Below are 20,924 nucleotides of genomic sequence, written 5' to 3'. Positions count from 1 at the left end.
GGCTCTTCCAGGGTCTGGGGCAGAGTTAGATTTAAAAAAAAATAATAAAATCTGTCGGGGGGTGACAGGTGCTGCTGTGAGTGCAAGGGATTGGACTCGATGACCACTTAAGGTCCCGTCCAGATCTATGAGATGATATACTCTGCATGGTTACCCTCTCTGCTTTCCTTCCCACACTGACTCAGAACTACTTCTTCATATCTTGAAGAACCATAGTTACACTAAGTAACCATTTCTTATGCAGAAGCATTACACAAGTATACACAATTGTAGAAGACAGCTACGATCTGATGTCTTGAGGCATGCAGGTATAGACCTCTTTGCTTCCAAACAGAATGTGAAATGACAAGTTCTGTTTGAGGGTAGAGATAGCCACTTCAGATAAGCTAGGGACAAGGTCTCATTGAAGCCTTTTCTACTCATGGCAAAAGTGTTAAGGAGGATGAAAATGTAATCTTTGCAGCCAAAGTTTGAGCCAAACAGCAGCTGTTACCAAACCCGGTTCAACTCTCCAGAGGAATCTAATTTGTTCACCATACGTCCTGCAAAGGATACAGAAGCATGGATAAGTTTATTACCCAGGACTGCATTTGCTTCACTTTATGGTGTAGGCATTAAGATTTTAATAAACCTAATGCAGTCTTGTTCCATAGAGGTGCAAAGACTTAACTCTAGGAAAGAAGCCACAATCCAGTTGTTACTTTCTTAAATGGAAAAGTTTACTATGGGCAAATCATACAATATAGTACCTCACACAGCTTCAGTTCAACCCATTTTGGAATACATGGTGTCATATCAGCACGAAAGCCTGATATGACATGTTTAATAAACTGCTATTCTCTCACAGTTGTCTTCGGACCATAATATAGTCTTTACTCTGGTTATGAAACATATGAGACAGTGGGAGAAGCTCCCTTTTTAGATACCAATTCAAACAGCGTTCATAATAGCTATTACATCAGAAAGAGTGAGTGAATTACACTGTCTTAACCCACAATTTAGAGCCTCTCATAGTAAGGCATACCATTAGGCCTTCCTGTACTGCACAATCGTATACATGAGAATTGTTTACAAACTTTACATGGAGAAAGGGGATTAGCCTTCTATTTTAACAAAACTAAAGCATTAAGATCTAATCTTTGTCATATGCAGATACGAGTAATTAAGTATCCAAAAAGACTGTACTTCCACCAAAAAAAAAAAAACAACTTTGGAATTGGCTCTGGGCAGAACATGAAGAGTTTTTCCTGAAGCAGCAGATAGTTTATTTTATTTTGACATAGCATATGCTGAGGCAGGTTTAAAAAAAACAGACAGACTTTTTATTGGGCAAAAATCAGAGAAGTGTAACTCTGTACAGCTGCGGCCTGCAACCTGCAGCTCTTCAAGGACTTATTGTGGCTCTTGATACTATAATTGCAAAGTTAAAAATAAAACAAACCAAAAAACCCCACAACCTTTTGATTACTTTCGATAAATGGCAAACATCTAAAAGGCCAACAATGAACAACTCATCTCTAAATAGCAAACAATATGCAATCTCCAAACATTGCCTAACTCTCCCTTTAATATATCTAGTGCATTGTGGGATATGATACACCACCTGTGTTTTGATCATGCTGCTAATAAGGTCTTGTTTACTGCACTAGGGTCCCTTGAATTTGAGGGTTTGTTGTTTTTTTTTTACCTAATATGAAAAAAATGGCTCTTCTTGCTTGCTTAACCCTGTTCTAGAGGATGAACCAAGATGGTCATACATGGGGTTAGAAGTCTTCTCAGCAGACAAAAGAAATCCTTATAGTCATTGCCATCCTGTCAATTAGTTTGTGAAAGAAGTTGTAATTATCCAACAGTAACACTTAAGAGTGTCTAATTCTGCATTTTGTAACCGTTTGTTCTGTCATCATGAGTTCCTCTCTCTTTCAAAGACTGTCCAGTTTGACAGTAGAAACTGATTTCCATCTATAGATTAAGCCAGAAACTTTGGATCAAATACTTTCAATTAAATCCTAGGTGGGAAAGTTTCTTTACGTAAAAACATGTTCAAGCTCTCCATGTTGTGCAAAGAAGGGCCAGCATGCCCATCTCACCCAGGTATCAACATTCTATTTCAACCAGAAATCTGTATTTGGATCCATGCAATAGAATTCTGAATAAGGAACCTCCATATAGCTCATATACCTCCATATAATTCTCCCAATGACATACGATTAATTTGGGTTTAAAGTCCAGGTATAGATTCAAACTTGTTCACAATCCCAACTAAAAAGACAGTATGAGCAATCTCGAGAGGCAGGACAGAAAATGGTTAAAGTATTCAGCGACCCTAAAAAACTCTTGGGTGCAAAAAGGAGGTAGAGAAATTCAGAGATCTTCTACTCTTCTTTTTGTCATTGGTGGACGTGTGTGACCAGTCATCGTTGTTACTTTGGAGAAATGCTTATCCGATGCTACCAAACATGACACTTGGTGAAGATGCAGCTCCATGTGGAGAATGTTTGATCCCTGTAACAGATTGTTACACTGAACTGCAAATGATAGGCCTTCATTCTGTGCAAAAACATGGAAGTACCACTAAGCCTGAGGTTTATAATTTCCATAGGGTAGACCTGACAAATTATAATCAGATTGTTTATAAAGTATCTATTACAAGACTATGTACATAAAAACTGACTAACTGAAAAAGATTCTGATAAGATGTTTTGACACCTCCCCCCCCTTTTTTTCCCCCTTTCATTTTGTAGGAGAAGATTAACTACTGGACTACTTGCTTACTGAGCCTGGCATCAAAAAAAGCACCTGAATGCAACTCTATTCGGCTTTACTATTTGATACTTAAAATTAATTTTAGTACAATTTGCATAGATGCTTTTAAACAACCCTGTGCTGGAGCCTTGAAAACTTCCTGTTGGAGTAAGGAAATGGGTTTAGACCAAGGGTGGCCAACCTGTGGTTTTAGAACCACATGTATCTCTTCAGAGGAAAATATGCGGCTCCTTGTATGGGCAACGATTCTGGGGTGGGAGCTACAGGTGCCAAATTTCAACCCCCAGCTCTGACCCAGACCCTGCCCCACTCCCTTCCCTAAGGGTCCCACTCCCTCCCTGAGCCTGCTGCATCCCCCCTCCCAATCCCTCCAAGACTCCTGCATACCATGAAACAGCTTACTGTGGTGGGTTAGAGGCACTGTGAGGGACCAGGAGACACTGATTGGTGGCGCTGTCCATGCCACCTGAGAGGCAGATGGGTTTTTTCCCTCCCGAAGTATTACTCTAGCTCTTTAGCAATGCACATCAGTAAATTCTGGCTCACTCTCAGGCTCAAGTTGGTCAGCCCCAGTCTAGGATTCCCAATCCTTGCATAGGATTTTTCTGGAGAATTTGTCAAGTAGACTTAAAATTTTAAAAGTTTTTTCACAAATTTAAGGTGTCAGCTCTAGGAGTTCAGATATTTAATTCAACTGCCTGGACCCAAAATTATCACAAACAGGTGTAACTAATTGAAAATTTATGGAATATATTCATTGGTAATTTTCACCACCATATAGCTGGAATCAACAATGAATGCAAGTAAGAACTTCCATCGATCTGGCATCCAGTGAGAATGCCAAATGAATGACCTAGGATACAGCAAAGATGATGAAACAGGGAAAGAGAACAAACAGTAGGACCACAATGAAACGACCACCTCACTGCACCAATTTTTCTTATAGCCTTCAGTTACTTTCTTTTCCTCCTATATTCTTCTCCTCCCATATACAGAGCTAGAAGTTACCATAACAGAAGGCATAAAGGAATTGACCTCCACGAGGCATAAGCTGCAAGCAACCTTCTCTTCAAAACGAAGTTGTTTTTTTTTTTTTTTAAAGAAATTACAAAAGATACGTAAGCTCTATCTGAAAACGTACGTATATGTAATCTAAACTTTACATAGTCTATTCTATGTTCTCAGGATAGCTATTTACACAGGCTGGGTCTACACTTGCCCCCAACTTTGAAGGGGGGTGTGTTAATCAGGGAGATGGGAGATTACTAATGAAGTGCTGCGATCAATATGCAGCACTTCATTAGGCTAACTCTCCCCTGCGGCAACTTCGAAGCACCAAATTTCAAAGTGCCGGCATGCCTATAGCCTGCACTATTTCCAAGTGCCTTTTACTCTTACACACATGCCGGCACTTTGAAGTTTGATGCTTCGAAGTTGTCGTGGGTGGAAGAATTAGCCTAATGAAGTGCTGCATATTCACCGCAGCACTTCATTAGCAATCTTCCATTGCCCTGATTAACATGCCCCCTTCGAAGTTGGGGACAGTGTAGACAAGCCCACAGTGAGTATCCAAGGGTCATCTTCTGAGTCAATAACAACTTTACCCTTTAAATAAATAAAATTAGTAGTGAATAGTCTTAGAAAGACATCGTACAATAAAAGAAGATTTTAAAATATTTTTCTATTTCTTACCAATGATTTATGAAAAAATTAATTTCAAGTTCATTTCAAAAATGGATTCATCGACTCACAGAGGGGCCAGGCCTGTTTTGTACAAAGAGGCTGCAAGTGCAATTTCAACAAGGAAAAAAAGATAGTGCAGGAAATTCATCCCCATATTGGCACTGAGCTATGTGCAGAGACAGAAAAGAAATTGCCTTCGTCTCCCAATTGCTGAGATGGCCAGTGGATAGTTCAACACACAGCATAAGTGAATGCCGTCTTTGCTGCAATGAGCTTTGGACTGTTGTGCCATCAGGGATAACTAGTGTGTAGGAACATACCAACAGCATCCTTCCACCTCTTGAGCTACAGTTAATCGCTGGAAGGCAGAGATAAAAAAAATCATAAAGCCAGGTCCGTTCCTATAGAGGAACGGCCAGTTCTTACCAACTATGCCCATATCTCCCTCTGCCAAAACACAATCTCTTTTATTGGCAAGCAAGAGAGAAGAAAAAGAAAGATAAGCACACAGGATGAGAAACAGATATGCTGTATGTAAGCCTGTATGTTATGAGGAAGGAGGTAATTATCACCAGGTAATACCTAACTTGGATAGGAAAAATTACAGCTTGTAAAAATCAAAAATTTTCTCAATTAGAAAGTACAAACAAGTTAACTGAATGTTGTAAAGAGACGCTTATTCAAGGTGTAAATGTGTAGCCGGAACAACATCCTTTGGAGCAGCACCACCTGTCTGTCTAAGGTGTCTGCCTCTGCCTCCACTTCAAGTGCAGCTAAGAAACAGCTGTGGTTAGCATTTTTTCCCACTTGGTCAACTTGTCCTGCTCTAAGTAAACCTGGAGGCATAAACCCTGATTCTTTAAACTAGTGCGCCGGTAAATGTGTAGTAGTAGGACATTTTCAGGGGAGGAGAGGTTCAAGAGCCTAGTTTAGATAGCATCAAGTTAAATTTTGGCTCAGATTACCATATGCTACTTTAGCCTCACAAAAGAAATGTATAGGAAATTACTATCACTCAACCCTCACTAAAACGTTAAATAAAATTGTATTCACAACAGGAAACTGAAAATTGACTAAAATGTGGTTACACCCACCCTTCTTCATAAAAACACACTGAAAAAAAAAGTGTCCATGGTGAACTCCCAATTAGTGTGTAGAACAGTCTTTTGTTTATGGGCCTTGCCTTTACTTCAATAATTTGACAAGTTGCTCTGGCAATACATGCAGCAGCACATTGCACAGGATGCTGAGATTACAGATATTATACTAAAATATTCCTATACAAGTAATGAAAAACTTCCCCCAGAAACTCAGATTTTGGGACAAAAGGCAGGAAGATTGAAAACTCAATCCCAAATACTACTTGGATAGGACAGAGAAAAATAGAACATTCTAATGAATTAGGCCAAACCATACCCTTTTCTTAGTATCTCTTCCCAGTTCCCAAAGCCTTTCAGATTTTATTTCACTTCACCTTTTAACCTCTGCTGTGATTAAAAAAGCGATACCACCACTCCTCTGCCTCTGATATTCTTAATATCTGATGGATTTCCCTCCCTTGCAATATGCAAACACATTAGTGCCTAAATTCATTTTTGTAAAGACAGATTTAAGAATCATACAATAATGCAAAAAACCCTAAAAAAAGCTAAAAAGGTGTACATATACAACAGCACTTACAGTGTAACAAGGGTCCTCCTCACTGTTCCCCAAACTTGGGACACACGTCTGTCCACATTGGTTTCTCAAAGCCTTTTCCTCTTACCACAAGCTAATTAAAGAAAAAACCGCTTTTGTTAAGCCAAACCCACACCTCTTTGGACTGTAACTATGCCAGAGTGTGCTGTCACCTGCATCTCTTTAAATGCACCTCCTTTCTGGCCCTTGGGTTATTTTCATAGTACATGCCTTATTGTGACACTTGCTGGGATAAGAACACTTTGGCCTGTGCCCTTTGACCAAAACCTCTAACTATAGATAAGACTTCAAGCACCCTTTCCTCTTCTCTATTAGTCACAAAAGATTTTCTCCCACTGCCATACATTTGGGGCAGCAAACAAGCATTAATTTCCCTCCCTTAGCTTCTTCAAGGGTCTCCCCAGTTAGTCCTTAGTCACATATTAGGTCACGTTAGGTTCCTTTGATATGCTGACACTGTCCAAAGACATTTACCAAGTTCTGATTTATTATATTAACACTGCTTTTCCTCTGTAGTTGCTTGTGAGAAAATCAACAACTTTCTTACACATGATATCCATCTCCTTTTTTAAATATACTACTCTTATGCCCATTTTCCTGGTTAAACTGGTTTAGGAGACTTCTTGGTTCCTCCATTCCTTTTCAAATGTTTATTAGGAGGGTCTAGTAATTACAGTAGACCTCAGATCACTTTTAATTCTTATCCCTTTCTCTCGGTGATTTTCTCCCCCCTCTCAAATGTTAGACAAATTCATTGTCTTCAGGGGGTAGCATTTTCACTAATAACCTCTCTTACCAAGGTTTCTATCTTTGATTAAAAGCAAAGTTACTGATAATTACTTTGTCTATGCTTACAAATTAGATCAACCTAGCTGTATCAATGAAGGCTATCAAAAATTTTGAGGCTTGTGCTATGTACATGGGTTGGCCAAACATCCGGTATATGAATATTCCATTCACCTAGCTATTGCATCTGGGAGAGGTGGATTAAAAATACTGATTGAAACATTTCTGGTGGGAAGTATCATAGCCCTGCAACTGTATTACTGTGGCTGTAATGTAGACATAACCTAAGTCTTGAAATAGTAGACTCTGCCACCACAGCCCTGGAAGAAAGCTTAATTAATACTGTATTCTTCGGCAGAGGCAAATATGAATAAATGTGATAGTCTTGGAGATGCCATGGGACTTGTTGCAGAAACAGACTAACAAAGCTACCCCTCAGACATGATGAAAGACAGCTAAATTCTGCTCCATGGCACATAAAGTAGATCTTTAGGCCAAAAGGGATTATCTATACTGTAGACAATAATAGCATATGGAAATTTTCATACAGAAACAAGTTCATCTGTCATCAGTCTCCACTTCCAATGATTACTACTGAACAATCTTGAGAAACGTTAATTTTGTCCTACTCTGACAATACGAGCTATATGCATCAGACAAATATATCAGAAATACAACTGGCTGACATTCAGCTGGAAGAAAATTACCACACAGAACAAACTAGAAAATAATTTTAATCTGCACCACAAAACCTAAGGGATAAAACAAGTTCAAGCATTAAAACTTTTTTTTTTATTAAGGCTTACAATCAAATGTTAAGATTTGAATATTATACCAAAAACAGCCTTAAAGAAATAACAAACAAGATTCCAATTGCAAGGGTAATACAAACTTTCACAAATATGGTCCTCTATGAAGTCAAGAGTGCTCATGTGACTAAGTATTTACCAAGTAACATTTTCTGGGTCAGGCCCTCCCCTCTAGTAGATAAAATATATGGAAAGTTTATACAAAATAAGGTTGAGATTGCTTGTCTGCAAAAGTACAATTTTGTTTCTTTAAATCGGGGTGGAGAAACATTTCTGGGTTTGGGGCCACACACCAATAAGGAGGAAAAAAATTAAATTTGGGACCACACACAAGTTAGAAGCAAAAAAAAAAAACCAAGAGCACACCCCTCACTGACCTGGACCCCAAGTGAGGAGAAAAAAAATAAAATAAAATCCTCAGATGTGACCCCCCCACACACACACGAAAAGTGAGGGTAGCAGGGGGAGAAGGAAGAAGGAGGAGACACTTCCCTCTTCCCCCTCAAGCTCCAACCCCACAGGAGGAATAGGAGACACGGATGCTGAGGCTCAGGAATTAACCCCCAGAGATGAATTAATGCTTCTGGGGGCCAGAAGATAGTGGATTTTTGTGAGGCTGCCACCCCAGGTTCCAGAAAAATGCAGCCGTTGACCACTTACCTAAATCTTGGAGTGGTCCCCCCATCAAAAATTATTGCCCACCCTGTCCTATACTCTCCCACACATCAGAATCCTCTACAACTACCAGACCCTCTTCTTAACTCTGCACCTCCTCCTATATCCCAATCACCTATTGATCTTTCTTCTGCACCCAGCCTCCATCCCAGACCCTTCACCTCTTAATATCATAGAGGAACATGGCCCTTGACCACTTACCAAATCCTTGGAATGGCTCCCATCAAAAATTAGTGCCCACCCCAGCCTAGGATATAAATGAAGACACATATACAAAGGAGATCCACTGATCTGTTTCTGGATTTGCGAAGTTCTTCTCGAGCTTATTACTGGACAGATTTTAAAATGGGCTGTGGAATCTATACCCTATGGACCACATCTGGCCCACTACTCCAATTCACCCAGCTGACTGCAAGTCTCTATGCATCAAGCCAAAAGCCTGTCCCTGCAACCCCACGATACAGCAGGGCTCACATAAACTTTGAGCTGTCCCCACCTTCAGGACTTGCTCCACAGCTCCCACTGGCCAGAAAGAGTGGTCAGTGGGAGCTACCAAGTGATGCCTGTGGGCAAAGGCACTGCACATTGCACAAAGCCATCTGGCCCCTCTGAGTAGGAGCCAGACGTGACTGCCGCTTCCAATACTAGTGCAGAACCCCAGGTGGCAGGACACCTATGTTAGTCCTAATGCACCATCAGCCAGGATCTGCCTACAGTAAGTGCAGCCTGAATGGAGCCCACACCTAAACCCCCTCCCAAATCCCCTTCTCTTAACCCAGCCCTGAGCCTGTTCCCACACTCCAAACCCCTTGGCCCCAGAATGATGCATCTTCCTGCACCCCAAACCCTTCATTTGTAGCCCCAACTCAGAACCCTCAACCCCTCCAACTCCCCAACCCCTTTCTCCATCCTAGAGCCCCCTCCTTCACCCCAATCCACTCATTTCTGGCTCCATCCTGGAGCCTAGGGGAAGTCCTGAGCCTCCAAGTCCCTACCCACAGGGCTGAAGTTGTGAGTACTGGCTTGCCCTACTGGGGGGATGGGGGGGAAGAGGAGCCCCAAGCCCCCACACACCCCAATAGGGCCATGTTTTACCTGTGGCTGATGTTTCTTTCCCCTTGGTCAGTGTCCACGAGAGAAAAAAAGTTTTCCTACCCCTGTTTTAAAAAGTCACCAAACCTTTTAAAGGTCTGATCTTTTAAAGATAGCACCTCATACCACCTCCTTTGCATAGTTACAGAAATAATCCAGTTAATTTGATGTATTAAATATGCACATCTCTTTTAAAACAAATCCAAGTTAAAAATGGCTCCTAACCTTCCATAACTGTTGCTCTTTGAAACGTGTTGCTTATGTTCATTCTAAAGTTGATGCACATTTGCCCAGAACACAGCAGTCAGAAAGTTCCCACCCACCCAATGGTTTCCCTGCAACACCTCTGGTATCACCTGGCATTGCGGCCTCACAGCAGCAGCATACAGAGCATACATGCTGCCAACCCTTTCAGTTCCTTCTTGCCAACTAACTCCAACAGAGAGGCGGAAAGATGGGTTGTGGAATAGACATGAAACAACACACCTCAAACAGCTGTAGTTATGGTGGTTAGTAACCATTTTTCGTCAAGTGCTTTCTTGTCCATTCCAATACAGGTAACTCCGAAGCAGGTGTGGGGGGGGGGGAAGGTTTGGAGTTTAAATGACAGACATATTAGAGTACTGCTTGGTGAATCCAGCATCTTCTCTGGCCTCCTGAGAGAAGAGCAAACCAGTTGCAGAAGTGTAGGTCAAAGACCACATTGGCATCCTACAGACATACCACCAAATGGGAACCTGAGCCATGAATCAGCTATAGATGCTTGCGCCCATGTGGAATGTGCTGTCAAGACTGAAGCAGAGACTTTCACCAGTTCGTAGCATGGGCGGATACAAGAAGTGATCCGCAAAAAACTTCTCTAGGTTGAAACTGGGAGGAGACGTTTCATCCCATCTGCCATCACCACAAAAAGCTGAACAGTTTTTCTAAATAATTTTGTCCTTTCTGTGCAGGCCAGTGCCCGCCTAATAGCTAGAGAATGAAGCTTCTGTTCGTGCCTGTTGGCATGCAGCTGTGGTTATCACGCAATTGCAACACCACCTTCAGGAGGAAGGCTGGGTGAAGATGCATTTGGTCCTTGTCCCTGAAGAAGATGATGTTTCAATGGTTCTGAGGTAAGGGTCTCAATTGCCAAGACCCTTCTGGCTGAGATCACGGGAGAGACGTACAAGTCTTGACAACGCCAGATTAAGGTCCCAAGGCAGAATCAACTGTCTTGTCTGGATACTGCCAGTCCAGCCTTTTGAGGAAAAAACAATACAGAATGAGTTTGCAAGGATGAGCCTGTCATTCACTCATGAGTAGAAAGTCAGAATCATCATCAGCTGGACTGAGGATACCAATAGTACAGACTACATAGAGCTGATGACTGCATGCATAATATCCTCTTCTGCACTGACCAGATCGAGAACCCTTTCCTCTTTGACAGTTATGGCTCTTCTAGGTAGTTTGCTGTTCCCTAGAACATGGCTTCCCAAACTGAGGGGGGGCGTTAAAAATTTCAGGGGGTGGACACGTGAGGCGACCCAGCCCCCACATCATTCCCCCCACCCAAAGAAACAGCTGGCCTTTGCTTCTGGCTCTCAGCCCCTGCCATTTTACACGGGTAACCCAGCACAGCCGCTTTAAAAAAGCAGGCAGCCAGTAAAGACCCATGTGGAGCTAGCTGCCTTCTACAAAGGTGAGTGAGTGTGGGTTGGAGGAGGAGGATGGGGTTAGATGGGAGACTGGGGGTGCCTGTCTTGGGCGAGGGGGAGGGGTAAAGGCAGGGGGCTGGCGATGTCTAGCTTTGTGAGAGAGGACAGGTTTCGGCAGTTGGCTCGTGGGCAGCTGCCCCTGGCAGTGTGGGGTTTGGGGCTGGTCCCCGACAGCATGGGGCTCAGACAGCTTGGGCTGGCAGGTGGGCAGCTGGCCCCAGCAGCATGGGGCTCAGACGGCTTGGGCTGGCAGGAGCAGCAAAGGGCTCACATGGCTTGGGTTGGCAGGCAGGCAGCTGGCCCCAGCAGCCTGGGGCTTGGGCGGCTCAGGATGGTGGGGGCGTGGCTGGCCCTGCCAGCATGGGGCTTGGGTGGGTGGCTCAGGCAGCTGACCTGCAGCTGGGGCAGGTGGCTGGTGGGCAAGTGGCTGGCCCTAGTGGCACAGGTCTCGGGGGCCAACTCTGGCAGTGCAGGTCTTGTGCTGGCAGGCAGCTGGTGTGGGCAGCTGTGCTGGTTGGCATGGGGCTCAGGCACCCGGCACTGCACCAGGCACCCATAAGGGGCCAAGAAAAAAAAGTGTGTTTATTTTTAATTTTTATATTAATTTTTTATGTTTATTTTAAACTATGTATTGCATTTTTTGTTAAAAGGTGGGGTTGAATAAGGGTAAAGAAGAGGTGAGGGGCATGAGGGTTTCTCAAAAATCTAAAGGGGGGGCCACAATGTTGAAAAGTTTGGGAACCACTGACCTAGAATAACTTTTTGAACTGGATCTGAGACTGCTAACTCCAACAGGCTCAGCCATGCAGCAACCAGACCCCGAGATGGAGGAACTTGAGATTCAGATGACAAAAGCATCTGTGATCCGAAGAGATGAGAAACAGAAGTAGACGGATTGGTGTTTCAGCTGAAAGGTCCAAAATGGTAATAAACCAGTACTGGCAAGGCTGGCCAGAGCTATTAGGATAAGGTTTGTCTTTTCCACTTTGGCCTACAGCAGGACCTTGCGTTTGAAAGAGAATCCATAGGAGAAATAGTCTTTCCAGAGGAGAAGAAACATCTGTGAATGAGCCCAGCTGGTAACTCAGAAAGCAACAGATGTGAAGACATGTTCTGTTTTTCTGGGCACAAAGGGGAATTCCACACCTCTGAGTAACACCCTTCATGGATGTCTGGGCAGATGGACCATTCATGATTGGAAAGAGACATGCGGAGGTGATCTACTAAGTTTATTGTGGGAGGTCGGAGGCTTTGAGGTAAATTGAGCGGGATATGCAGAACTGACACATGTAGGGAGCTTCCTAGAATAGTTGACAGGAACACACTGCACCCTTTCTTGCAGTCCCTTAGTATCAAAAATCTAAAGGTTTATATAAAAAAAAGAAAGGGAGTTAAACTGGTAAAAGAAGTCAAATACATAAAATAAAAGTCAAGTTCTTGGTGCAGGCTTGTAGTAGTGATGAAATAAAACTGTTCACTTAAGTCAAGTCTCTTGTTGCTTCCAAAGCATTGCAAGTGCCTCCATCCCTTAGTATAAATCCAAAGTCCAAAGGTTGGAGAAGGAAAGTGGCAAAATGGAGGGGCTTCCAGGACCTTTTATAGCTTCTACAATGTGGAGAGAAACCCATTCGTTCAAACAACTCCCTCAGAAAAGCTAGTGGAAAGTTACAGATAAAAGACCAGAATTTGTAGTAACCTGTCCATGCCTGATTTTGCTTAGTTACAGCAGGAAGCCATTATCTATACTTCAGAATGAAGGTCCAAGGAAGGTCCATTCAGTTTAGATGGGCATCTCCCCATGATCTTTTTTGAGTTAACTGACATTCTAATGGGCTACTCAATTTGAATAGCTCCTCCACACTGTGTTGGCTAACTACCGTGTGGTCATTACCCCAGGAGCAAGCATTTAAAATACAACCAAGTCATAACTTCAAACACAAAAATGATACATGTATACAACTTGAATAATCGTATTCTGCAAATCACAACCGTTCCCTAGATCCCTTACTTGACAACATTTTTACAAAATTTGCAGCAAACATATAACAATGGTTGCAGCAATGATCTATATGGTTATATTTTAAGCAGATAATGTCACACAAGTCCATATTTGACATCTTCAGACTTGGCTGGAACAAGATGACAATACGCTCATCCCTTTCTTTACGAGCACAATTTGTTCCCAACTTTCTGCTCGTAGGCAGAAACTCATAAGAGGGACACTAAATTCCTCTTAAATTACATGTAAAAGTCTCTGATTAGTTTCTAGGGCTCCCAGCTAAGTGAAGGAGTGGCCGCAGGTAGTGCTGCTTTTGAAAGATGAGTGAACCTTGGGTTGGGGAAGGTTAAAGGCTGGGGGTAGTTTAGGGCTGAGAGTGGGAGGGAGGGCTAAAAGCTGGGGGCGGACGGGTGGGGGTGTCAAGGGGCAGAGGGGGGGTCTGGCTGTGGGCTGGTAAGGGAGTCTGGCTGCCGCAGTTTGCAGCCACAGGGCCGGCGGCGGGTTACAGGTGTGTGTTGGGGGGGTCTGGCTGCGGTGGTTACAGGTGTCTGTGGAGTAGTCTGATTGCAGGGGCGGGAGTAAAGGTGGCCGCAGGTGGGCCTGGCTGCAGAGGGTACAGGCAACCGCCGAGCATACAGGCGGCTGCGAGCTCAGGCTGTGGGGAGGCAGGTTTCAGGCTGTGGGGCCAGTAAGGGGGTCTGGCTGCTGCAGTTTAGGGCTGCAGGGGGAGGGGGACAGGTGGCAGGGGGCATCTGGCTGCGGGGCCGGCAGAGGCATCAGGCTGGTGCTGTTTGGGGCTGCGGGGCCGGCAGAGGCACCAGGCTCCAGTAGGTTGGGCCTGCAGGGCTGGCGGGGAGGGGAGGGTAAGGCTCGTATGAGCAGGGAAAGTTCACTCGTAGAGTGAACTAGGGTAGGTAAATGTGTTCCTCGTTAAGCGAGTACTCGTAAATGAAGTACTTGTTTAATGAGGGATGAGTGTATATTCCTACCCCCGTCCCCGCTGAATAATTTGCGCACTGAAATAAATTGCTCTAAGAATTGGTATCTCACTTTCCTAAAAAATTAATACTTCACTGGACCAATTACATAAATTCAATTAAGTAAATTGAAAAATTCTTATCTACAGTATTTACAGAAATAGACTAGGTTTCAGTGAACTCCAATCAAACTTGTAACCTTAGAATCACCTTTGACTTTACCATTTAGACATATTATAAAAAGACCAATAATATAGGGAGATGAGTTATACAAGTCTGTTACTTCCGCTTTTGTAGTTTCCCCTTGCAAAGCAAGAACCCATTAAGTCTGACAATATTATATGGAAGAAGTTCACAACAAAAAGTTTTGATATCTTAACTCCACAGTCATTTCATGGACAGTTTACTCTCTAATGTAAAGATTTGGGTTTTGCAACTAACAACTGACATGCCTGTCGTGAGAAATCACCAGTATGCTTTTCTCCATATTGCATCTCTTTCTCACACACACATCTTTATAAAAAACAAACTTTCAACTGTGCAGCCAGCCTTGTTTTAGGCTACCTAAATTAAAATTCCTAATACAGATTGAACCTCTCTCATTCAGAACCCTCAGGACCTGACCGGTGCTGGGAGACAGAATTTTCTGGAGCACAAGAGGTCAATATTGTCTAGCACATTACCAACACCCTCACTGCTTACTGGGCTCTCAGAAGACTCTTTTGGGTCACTTACAGCTAAATAACATCACAGAACACTGAGAGCCAGGACTGGTGGCTGTGAACAAACTTTATGGGACCACAGAAAACTTGGCCACACCCATGAGAAGGGGTCACCCAGCTAACTAAAATTATGACAGATTACGGAGGCTGACAGGTGAGCGTTCTGGATTAGAGAGGTTCAACCTGTACAACTTTCTTCAAAATGTATCCAAAACAGGTATCCCAAATAACAGAAACCTTGCCTATTCTTCACCCCAAGATCTGTGACACTGTGGAGCTGCCTTCTTCAACGCTTAACAGAAATGTTTAGGGCAGTGGTCCTCTTTGGGGAATGCTCTTCCCTCCCCAGAGTATAGGCATTCCTTGCTGAGTCTCAGATGCTTGTAAGAGCATTATCAGAGTTAGGAAACAGGATGGTGAGTAAAATTTTCTCCTCCCTGAGAAGCAGCCACTTGGATCCTACTCTACTCTTTTTATCCCCCTGCTGTCCATGGGTCTGCATGCACAGGGGTGCTTGGGTACTATGCACTGTCAGAAAAGTTTGTAGAAGCCAGTCCAAATACCTCCACACAGACTCTTGCAGTGGGGCTCTGGTTCCTTCAACCTGGTGGGACTGTGTGTGCAGTTTGGTGAGTGGGCACAAAGTAATGGCCAAGGAGAGACACAGTGGAACCCGGACCTGGCCCACAATGTGTCAGAGACCGACCACCACCCAGTCCTGATCTGCCCCCAGCTCCACCTTGGCCCCATCTGCTGCTCTGGTCTCTGCTCCCGACCCCTAGTCGCTGCTGTCAGCCACAGTTCCACTCCTAGTCTGGGGCAGTGTGGACACACTGTATTACTGCTGGGGGGACAGGCGGGGCAAATATTTGGGGACCACAGGCTTACCATAGGTTTTCAGAGCAATTTAGCCCTAGATTTGACAGGACTCAAGTCAACTGACCAGTCAGGGAGTCTTGGGCCTGGGTATCTACACTGCTTTTTAAACCTAGGTTAAGGATTTTTCTAATCCCTGCTCAAAGCTAGTGCTCTGGCATCCACAATGAAATATTCAGACCTGAGCCAAAGTAACACTACCCAGGACCTCTACCACACCTCCCTCCCCAGGTGTCGACATTCTAGGCCACCGACTGCGTTTCACTGTGCAAAAATTCTACTCTCCACTCCTAACTGTAATAACGTTGTTGATGGGTCTGTGTGAGAACAGGCAAGCACTGGGGGCTCCTACCTGGTACAGCTCACTCCACACTGCTCTGCATTACCCCCTGCAGCTATGTTTCCCTGGGACTCCCAATGGGAGCAATGGGGGGTAGAGCCTACAAGAAGCATAGGGGACAGAGTTGCCTTGCACTGCATTTCTGGCACAAAGCCACTTCTGCCCCCTGCAGGTAGAGCTTGTGGATTGGACCCGGCATATGAGCCTGGAAGCTGGATCCTGGCAAGCCACAGGCCAGCCATATGCTCCCACATTTACATGAATGAAGTGCCATCACTTAAATCTTCACTAGTTGTCCATGTGGAAAGACAATCTTGAAGTTTCCCTCCTAAACCCCGATTCAGCAAAAGTCTTATGCATACCCTTAAAATGCATACTTAACATATTCTAAACTGTCTTCAGATTCTTTCATGAACTTAAAAGGGTCTTTGCCCATGAAAGCTTATGCTCCAAAATATCAGTTAATCTGTAAGGTGCTACAGGACTTCATGTTGTTTTCATGAACTTGTTTCTACTTCCATCTTTCTACACTTGCACCCAGCCAACTATTTTTGCATCAAGCTTTCTTCCTGATCACATTTCTCCCCAAGTACATAGTAAATTCTACTTCTGTTGTCATTTCCCCTGCACTTCTTCCTCTTGCAACCCATTATCTAGAATTCTCTTGGGGCCTGGCATTAGAATAACTCACCATTTCAAATAATCATTTGGTTCTCCCAGAACACTTGTGTGGATGCAAAGAGTTTTATAACTGCTCAAAACCATGTACAAGGGTCCCAAATACCATCTGGATTAGGCCTGCTGTCAACAAATTTAGCCATCATTTGTCTGCATAGTTTAGTGGCATAGGGAACAGAGATTACTGACAAAAGCAAAAATTGCTTAAACAATCCCCCCATGACTTTACCACAGCAAGTTGGTGGGGCTTTCAAAATCTCACAGAACTCACTATTTTTGGAAGCTATCCCAGGACCTCTGCACACTGAATATGAAATTGTTAAAACTCTGCTGGTGCAGATACATGGCAAAACTGTAACTGACCAGGACCTGAATCAAAGTGGTTTCTGAAGACCTGCTGAAACATGTGTAAACAGGTTCCATTCTATTGTTTCAGTTGGCAATGGTTCAGTTTTCTAGTGCAGGTGCTGCACCTTGGTGCCTAATGAGATCTTTCAAAAATGAGCTTACCTAAACTCACTCATTCTCTCCCCCTCCCCACAACTCATTCCATCGTCATAAGGTCTGGTAAACAAAGATGGGTAAAAGTTTTGTAAAGAAAGCATGGACAAGAATACCGTGATTGGAAATTGTTGAAGTAAACAAAACTAGTTTTCAAAGTTAAAAAATCAGGTTTTTTCTAACTATACGGTGAATTCAGAACATCACATTTTTTATTTATTTATTTTACACTCCAGGTTATCTTCACAACCAGAAAGTCTAAAAGCTTCTGATATTTCCACGTTAAGTCTTAGGATATGATAAAACATACTAAATATGACACCACCTTTCTGAGCGTTTACAGATAATTTATCTAAACTGGGATTTGAAGATTCTAACATTTTAAAACTATAATATTGCTGATCACTGTATGACAAAGAATTAGACTACAACAGTCAGAACATTTAAATCCTACTATATATCCTGCATAAGTGTAAAGATGTAATGGATAGTGTTCTATGTAAGCTGAATGACTGAGCAGTCACCCACACCAGAGAGTCAGGCACTGCCCAGCTGATTAGCAGAGCACAATGATTGCCCACAGTCTGCATATGTTTTCCTGGTAGTGCACATATGCACATGCCTCAGGGCACATAAAATTTATTCCATACATGGATGGGAAAGAAAGAGAGGGAACATTGGTAATGAGTACTGTATTTCAGTCTTCTTAGCTCTGAAACATTATTGGAAGGAACTGATTTCTATTCTCAACAGTAGTTCCAGAGAGGCAGAAAAGAAAATAGCTGAACCTTCAAGCTCCCAGCCTCCATTTACAGTACTGAGTTAAAGGTACATATAAAAGTAACCATGCATATTTGATTTGCAAGTCAGTGACAAAATGGAATTCTTCATTTTTTGAAGTAGTTATATTTCACTAACTCTGTGACAAACCCAAATCCTACAGACATTTGTCAACCTAAACTAAGATTTTGAATACGGCATAGTTTTAAGATAAGGCAATTGTTCACTCCTCTTGGAAAGTTTACAAAAGTTTATTTAGAAATTTCCACCGCTGCCCTTTCCCACTAGGGAAATTTTTGTGAAAACAGGATATATGCTTCTTAATTTGTCTCAAATTCTTTAAAGATGGAACTCTTTATTGGATGTCACAATCACCTTCAGAATTAAGCAATAGGGTGAAAGAATAAAACGGGCATGGAGAACAACTGAACTTTTTATTCTAATATCCCATTCACATGCAAGATTCCATGCTAACATGGCACAGAAAAAAATACAAATAAATGTACTGTATTGCAGGGCTGATCATAAGGTATCAGCAGGTCTTGAGCATTCAAATTTTAAGAGACCAAATTAAAGTACTTACAGTACAATGCTTACAAGTACTCACCCTTCACAACATGCTTTCTGGTTACCACAAATATACATTCCAGGGTCTCCCAATTTGATATGGACACTTAGAACAAACAAAAAGAATAGCCTTTTAATTAACTCTTACAAATTACATTCAAACTTTAGAAAGTGTTATACCCTAGAAATCAATCAGGAAATCCCAGTTTAGAAATTCAAAAGATGCCCCAATACATATTTTTGATCCCTGTGTGTTTGTATAATTCTACATCTAGAAAAAACTCCAGTGGAATGGCACAAGAGATCAATTTTGCTCACACAAATTGAAACATGAAGTGTTTCAAAATTTTCTTTTCTGAGATGGAAGGGAACAGAGATCTGAATTCCCAGCTCTATATTGTTCCTATTCCAGAATAGTGTGGATGGTAATCCAGAAACAGGAGAGAGAAGCCACTTGAACAAAAGCCAAATTAATTTACATAAGCACACCTACAAGCTTCTTGTCTCCTTCTCACTCCCAATTACTTCTGAATCACTGCAGGCAACTGTTAATACGGAACATTTCAAAATAATACCAGATCACGCATCAATCTTTGTCCTATTTACTAGTCACTTTTTTGCTCTTACAATTTGAATAAAAAGGCAGCTCTCTCTATCACGGCCCCCTTCTACCTACCAAAATGACTCAATAAAAACCAGGTTTTTAGGAAGAGCATGTCTCACGTTCAACAGCGCCCAGTCTATCCGAACTTGTGAAATGCCATACAATGCTGTAGAACACAAAAACCCACTACCGTCCTCAGAAATTGGGAAGTTGACTCGAGTTGTCCTCATGCAGGTTTGCCAGTAATACCACCCCACTGCCTTTGCACAGAACATCCTTCCTGCCCCCCAAGATCTTCACAGATAAAGAGAGGGGAGAGAGCGGGGGAGGCTCGAAAGCAGCAACTCATGTGAAAAGGCAAAAGGAGGAACAACCCAGAGACAGCTCAACAGCTTCCGGGAGACTATCTAAGGGCACATGAGCCTGGAGCTGACCTACCCAGGCGCCCAGTCCCGCTCCCCGTAGCAGGGAGGCCCCCCGTTTGGGCCAAGTAATTTCATTTCCCCGGCACCTCCAACGGGAAGGAAAATTTTGCTGTGTTTCACTCGGGCGTGTTAAACCCTCGTTCGCCCTTTCAGGGGGACGTCCCCTCGGTCCAACTGCCCCCGCGCCCGCCACGAGCCTGAAGTCAATGAGGAAAAGAGCAGCCGGGCTCCTCCACGCGCCCGCCGTGGCTGGGGGTCCCAAGCCCGCAGCTCCACTCCCGCCTTTGTCTCGGGCGGGCCGGTCGGAGGGACCCCGCCGCCAGGGTTGGGCAGCGCCAACTTAGACAAAGGGCGCTTCGCGCTCCGGGTGTCTCTCGAGCTGTCACCAGCCCGCAGAGCGTGTCCCGCCCCCGGCGCCCGCGCCCCGCCACCCTCTCGTCCGGGGCGCCTTCCCTGACTGCAGGGCCCCCCCTCGGCTGGCCCCCTCCTCCCGCCGCCTCCCTCGGGACAAAGGGCGCCTGTTAAAAATAGCCACTCCCGGCTGCCGCGCGCCCGGCCGCGCGCGCTCGCTCACTCACTCACTCACCCCCCTCAACGCCCGCCGGTGCTCCCGCCTCCGGGTCCCCTCTCCGCTCCTCTCTGCCTCCGGCCGCCGGATTCACCCTCCCGGACCGAGCGCCAAACCCGGCGGCCCAATCGGCAGCGCGCTCATTGGAGAGAACCAAGCACCGCCCCCATTGGATGGACGTGAAGGAGCCGCCTGAGCCAATCCGCAGCAGGGAGAGGCGGGGCCGGGGGCGGGGCGTTCGCTCCCCACGTGCGGGGGGGAGAGGGGGCGGCGGGGCTCTCTTTGTTCTCGCGCTGGCTGGGGGGCGGGGGGGATGGCGCGTTCCGTGCCCCCTTCTCAAGCCCCGCGTGCCCCTCAGCCCCCCGGGGAGCGGGGTGCGCGGGCAAGGGGGGCCCTGAGGCGCGCGTCAGCCGCGGGTGGGCAGGCGGTTGGTAGAAGAGGAAGCGCCCGCGGAGCGAGGGGAGAGGCGGTTGGGCGCTGCTGAGTTTGAATCAGTTCGAAAGTGGGAGCTGTTAACGGTTTTAACTGCCATGCTGCTCCGGCGCGCGCGGGGAGCGCTGGGCGGGGACCAGGTTTCGCCGCCGCCTCAGACACAACCCGCCTTCCTACTGCCTGTTGCTTCCCACTGCAGGGCGGGCGGCCGGGCGAGCCGGTCAGACCTCACTCCCACCCCTCCCTCTG

The 20,924-nt window shown here is 44.6% G+C and overlaps 1 protein-coding gene across 5 annotated transcripts in view; it reads right to left on the bottom strand.

Annotated features, from left to right (window-relative positions):
- The window catches only part of EZH2 (enhancer of zeste 2 polycomb repressive complex 2 subunit), a 64,691-nt gene extending 44,221 nt beyond the window's left edge, over window positions 1–20,470 (bottom strand). For 4 of the 5 annotated variants that reach the window (XM_074986027.1, XM_074986026.1, XM_074986023.1 and 1 more), the window contains exons 1-2: window positions 20,262–20,470; window positions 18,687–18,752 (exon numbers count right to left, since the gene is read on the bottom strand). In XM_074986027.1, coding sequence (XP_074842128.1) covers window positions 18,687–18,724 — 38 coding nt within the window. In that variant the 5' untranslated portion in view covers window positions 18,725–18,752; window positions 20,262–20,470. Of the gene's footprint in view, window positions 1–18,686; window positions 18,753–19,688; window positions 19,728–20,261 lie in introns of those variants that run through there. The other variant, XM_074986024.1, reaches the window with a different exon arrangement.
- Between the last annotated feature and the right edge of the window lie 454 nt (window positions 20,471–20,924).

The sequence above is a fragment of the Carettochelys insculpta genome, chromosome 2 (assembly GCF_033958435.1).
Source record: "Carettochelys insculpta isolate YL-2023 chromosome 2, ASM3395843v1, whole genome shotgun sequence".
Taxonomy (NCBI): Eukaryota; Metazoa; Chordata; order Testudines; family Carettochelyidae; genus Carettochelys; species Carettochelys insculpta.
The sequence above is the reverse complement of the archived record's forward strand: the minus strand, read 5'-3'. Positions and strand labels throughout refer to the sequence as shown.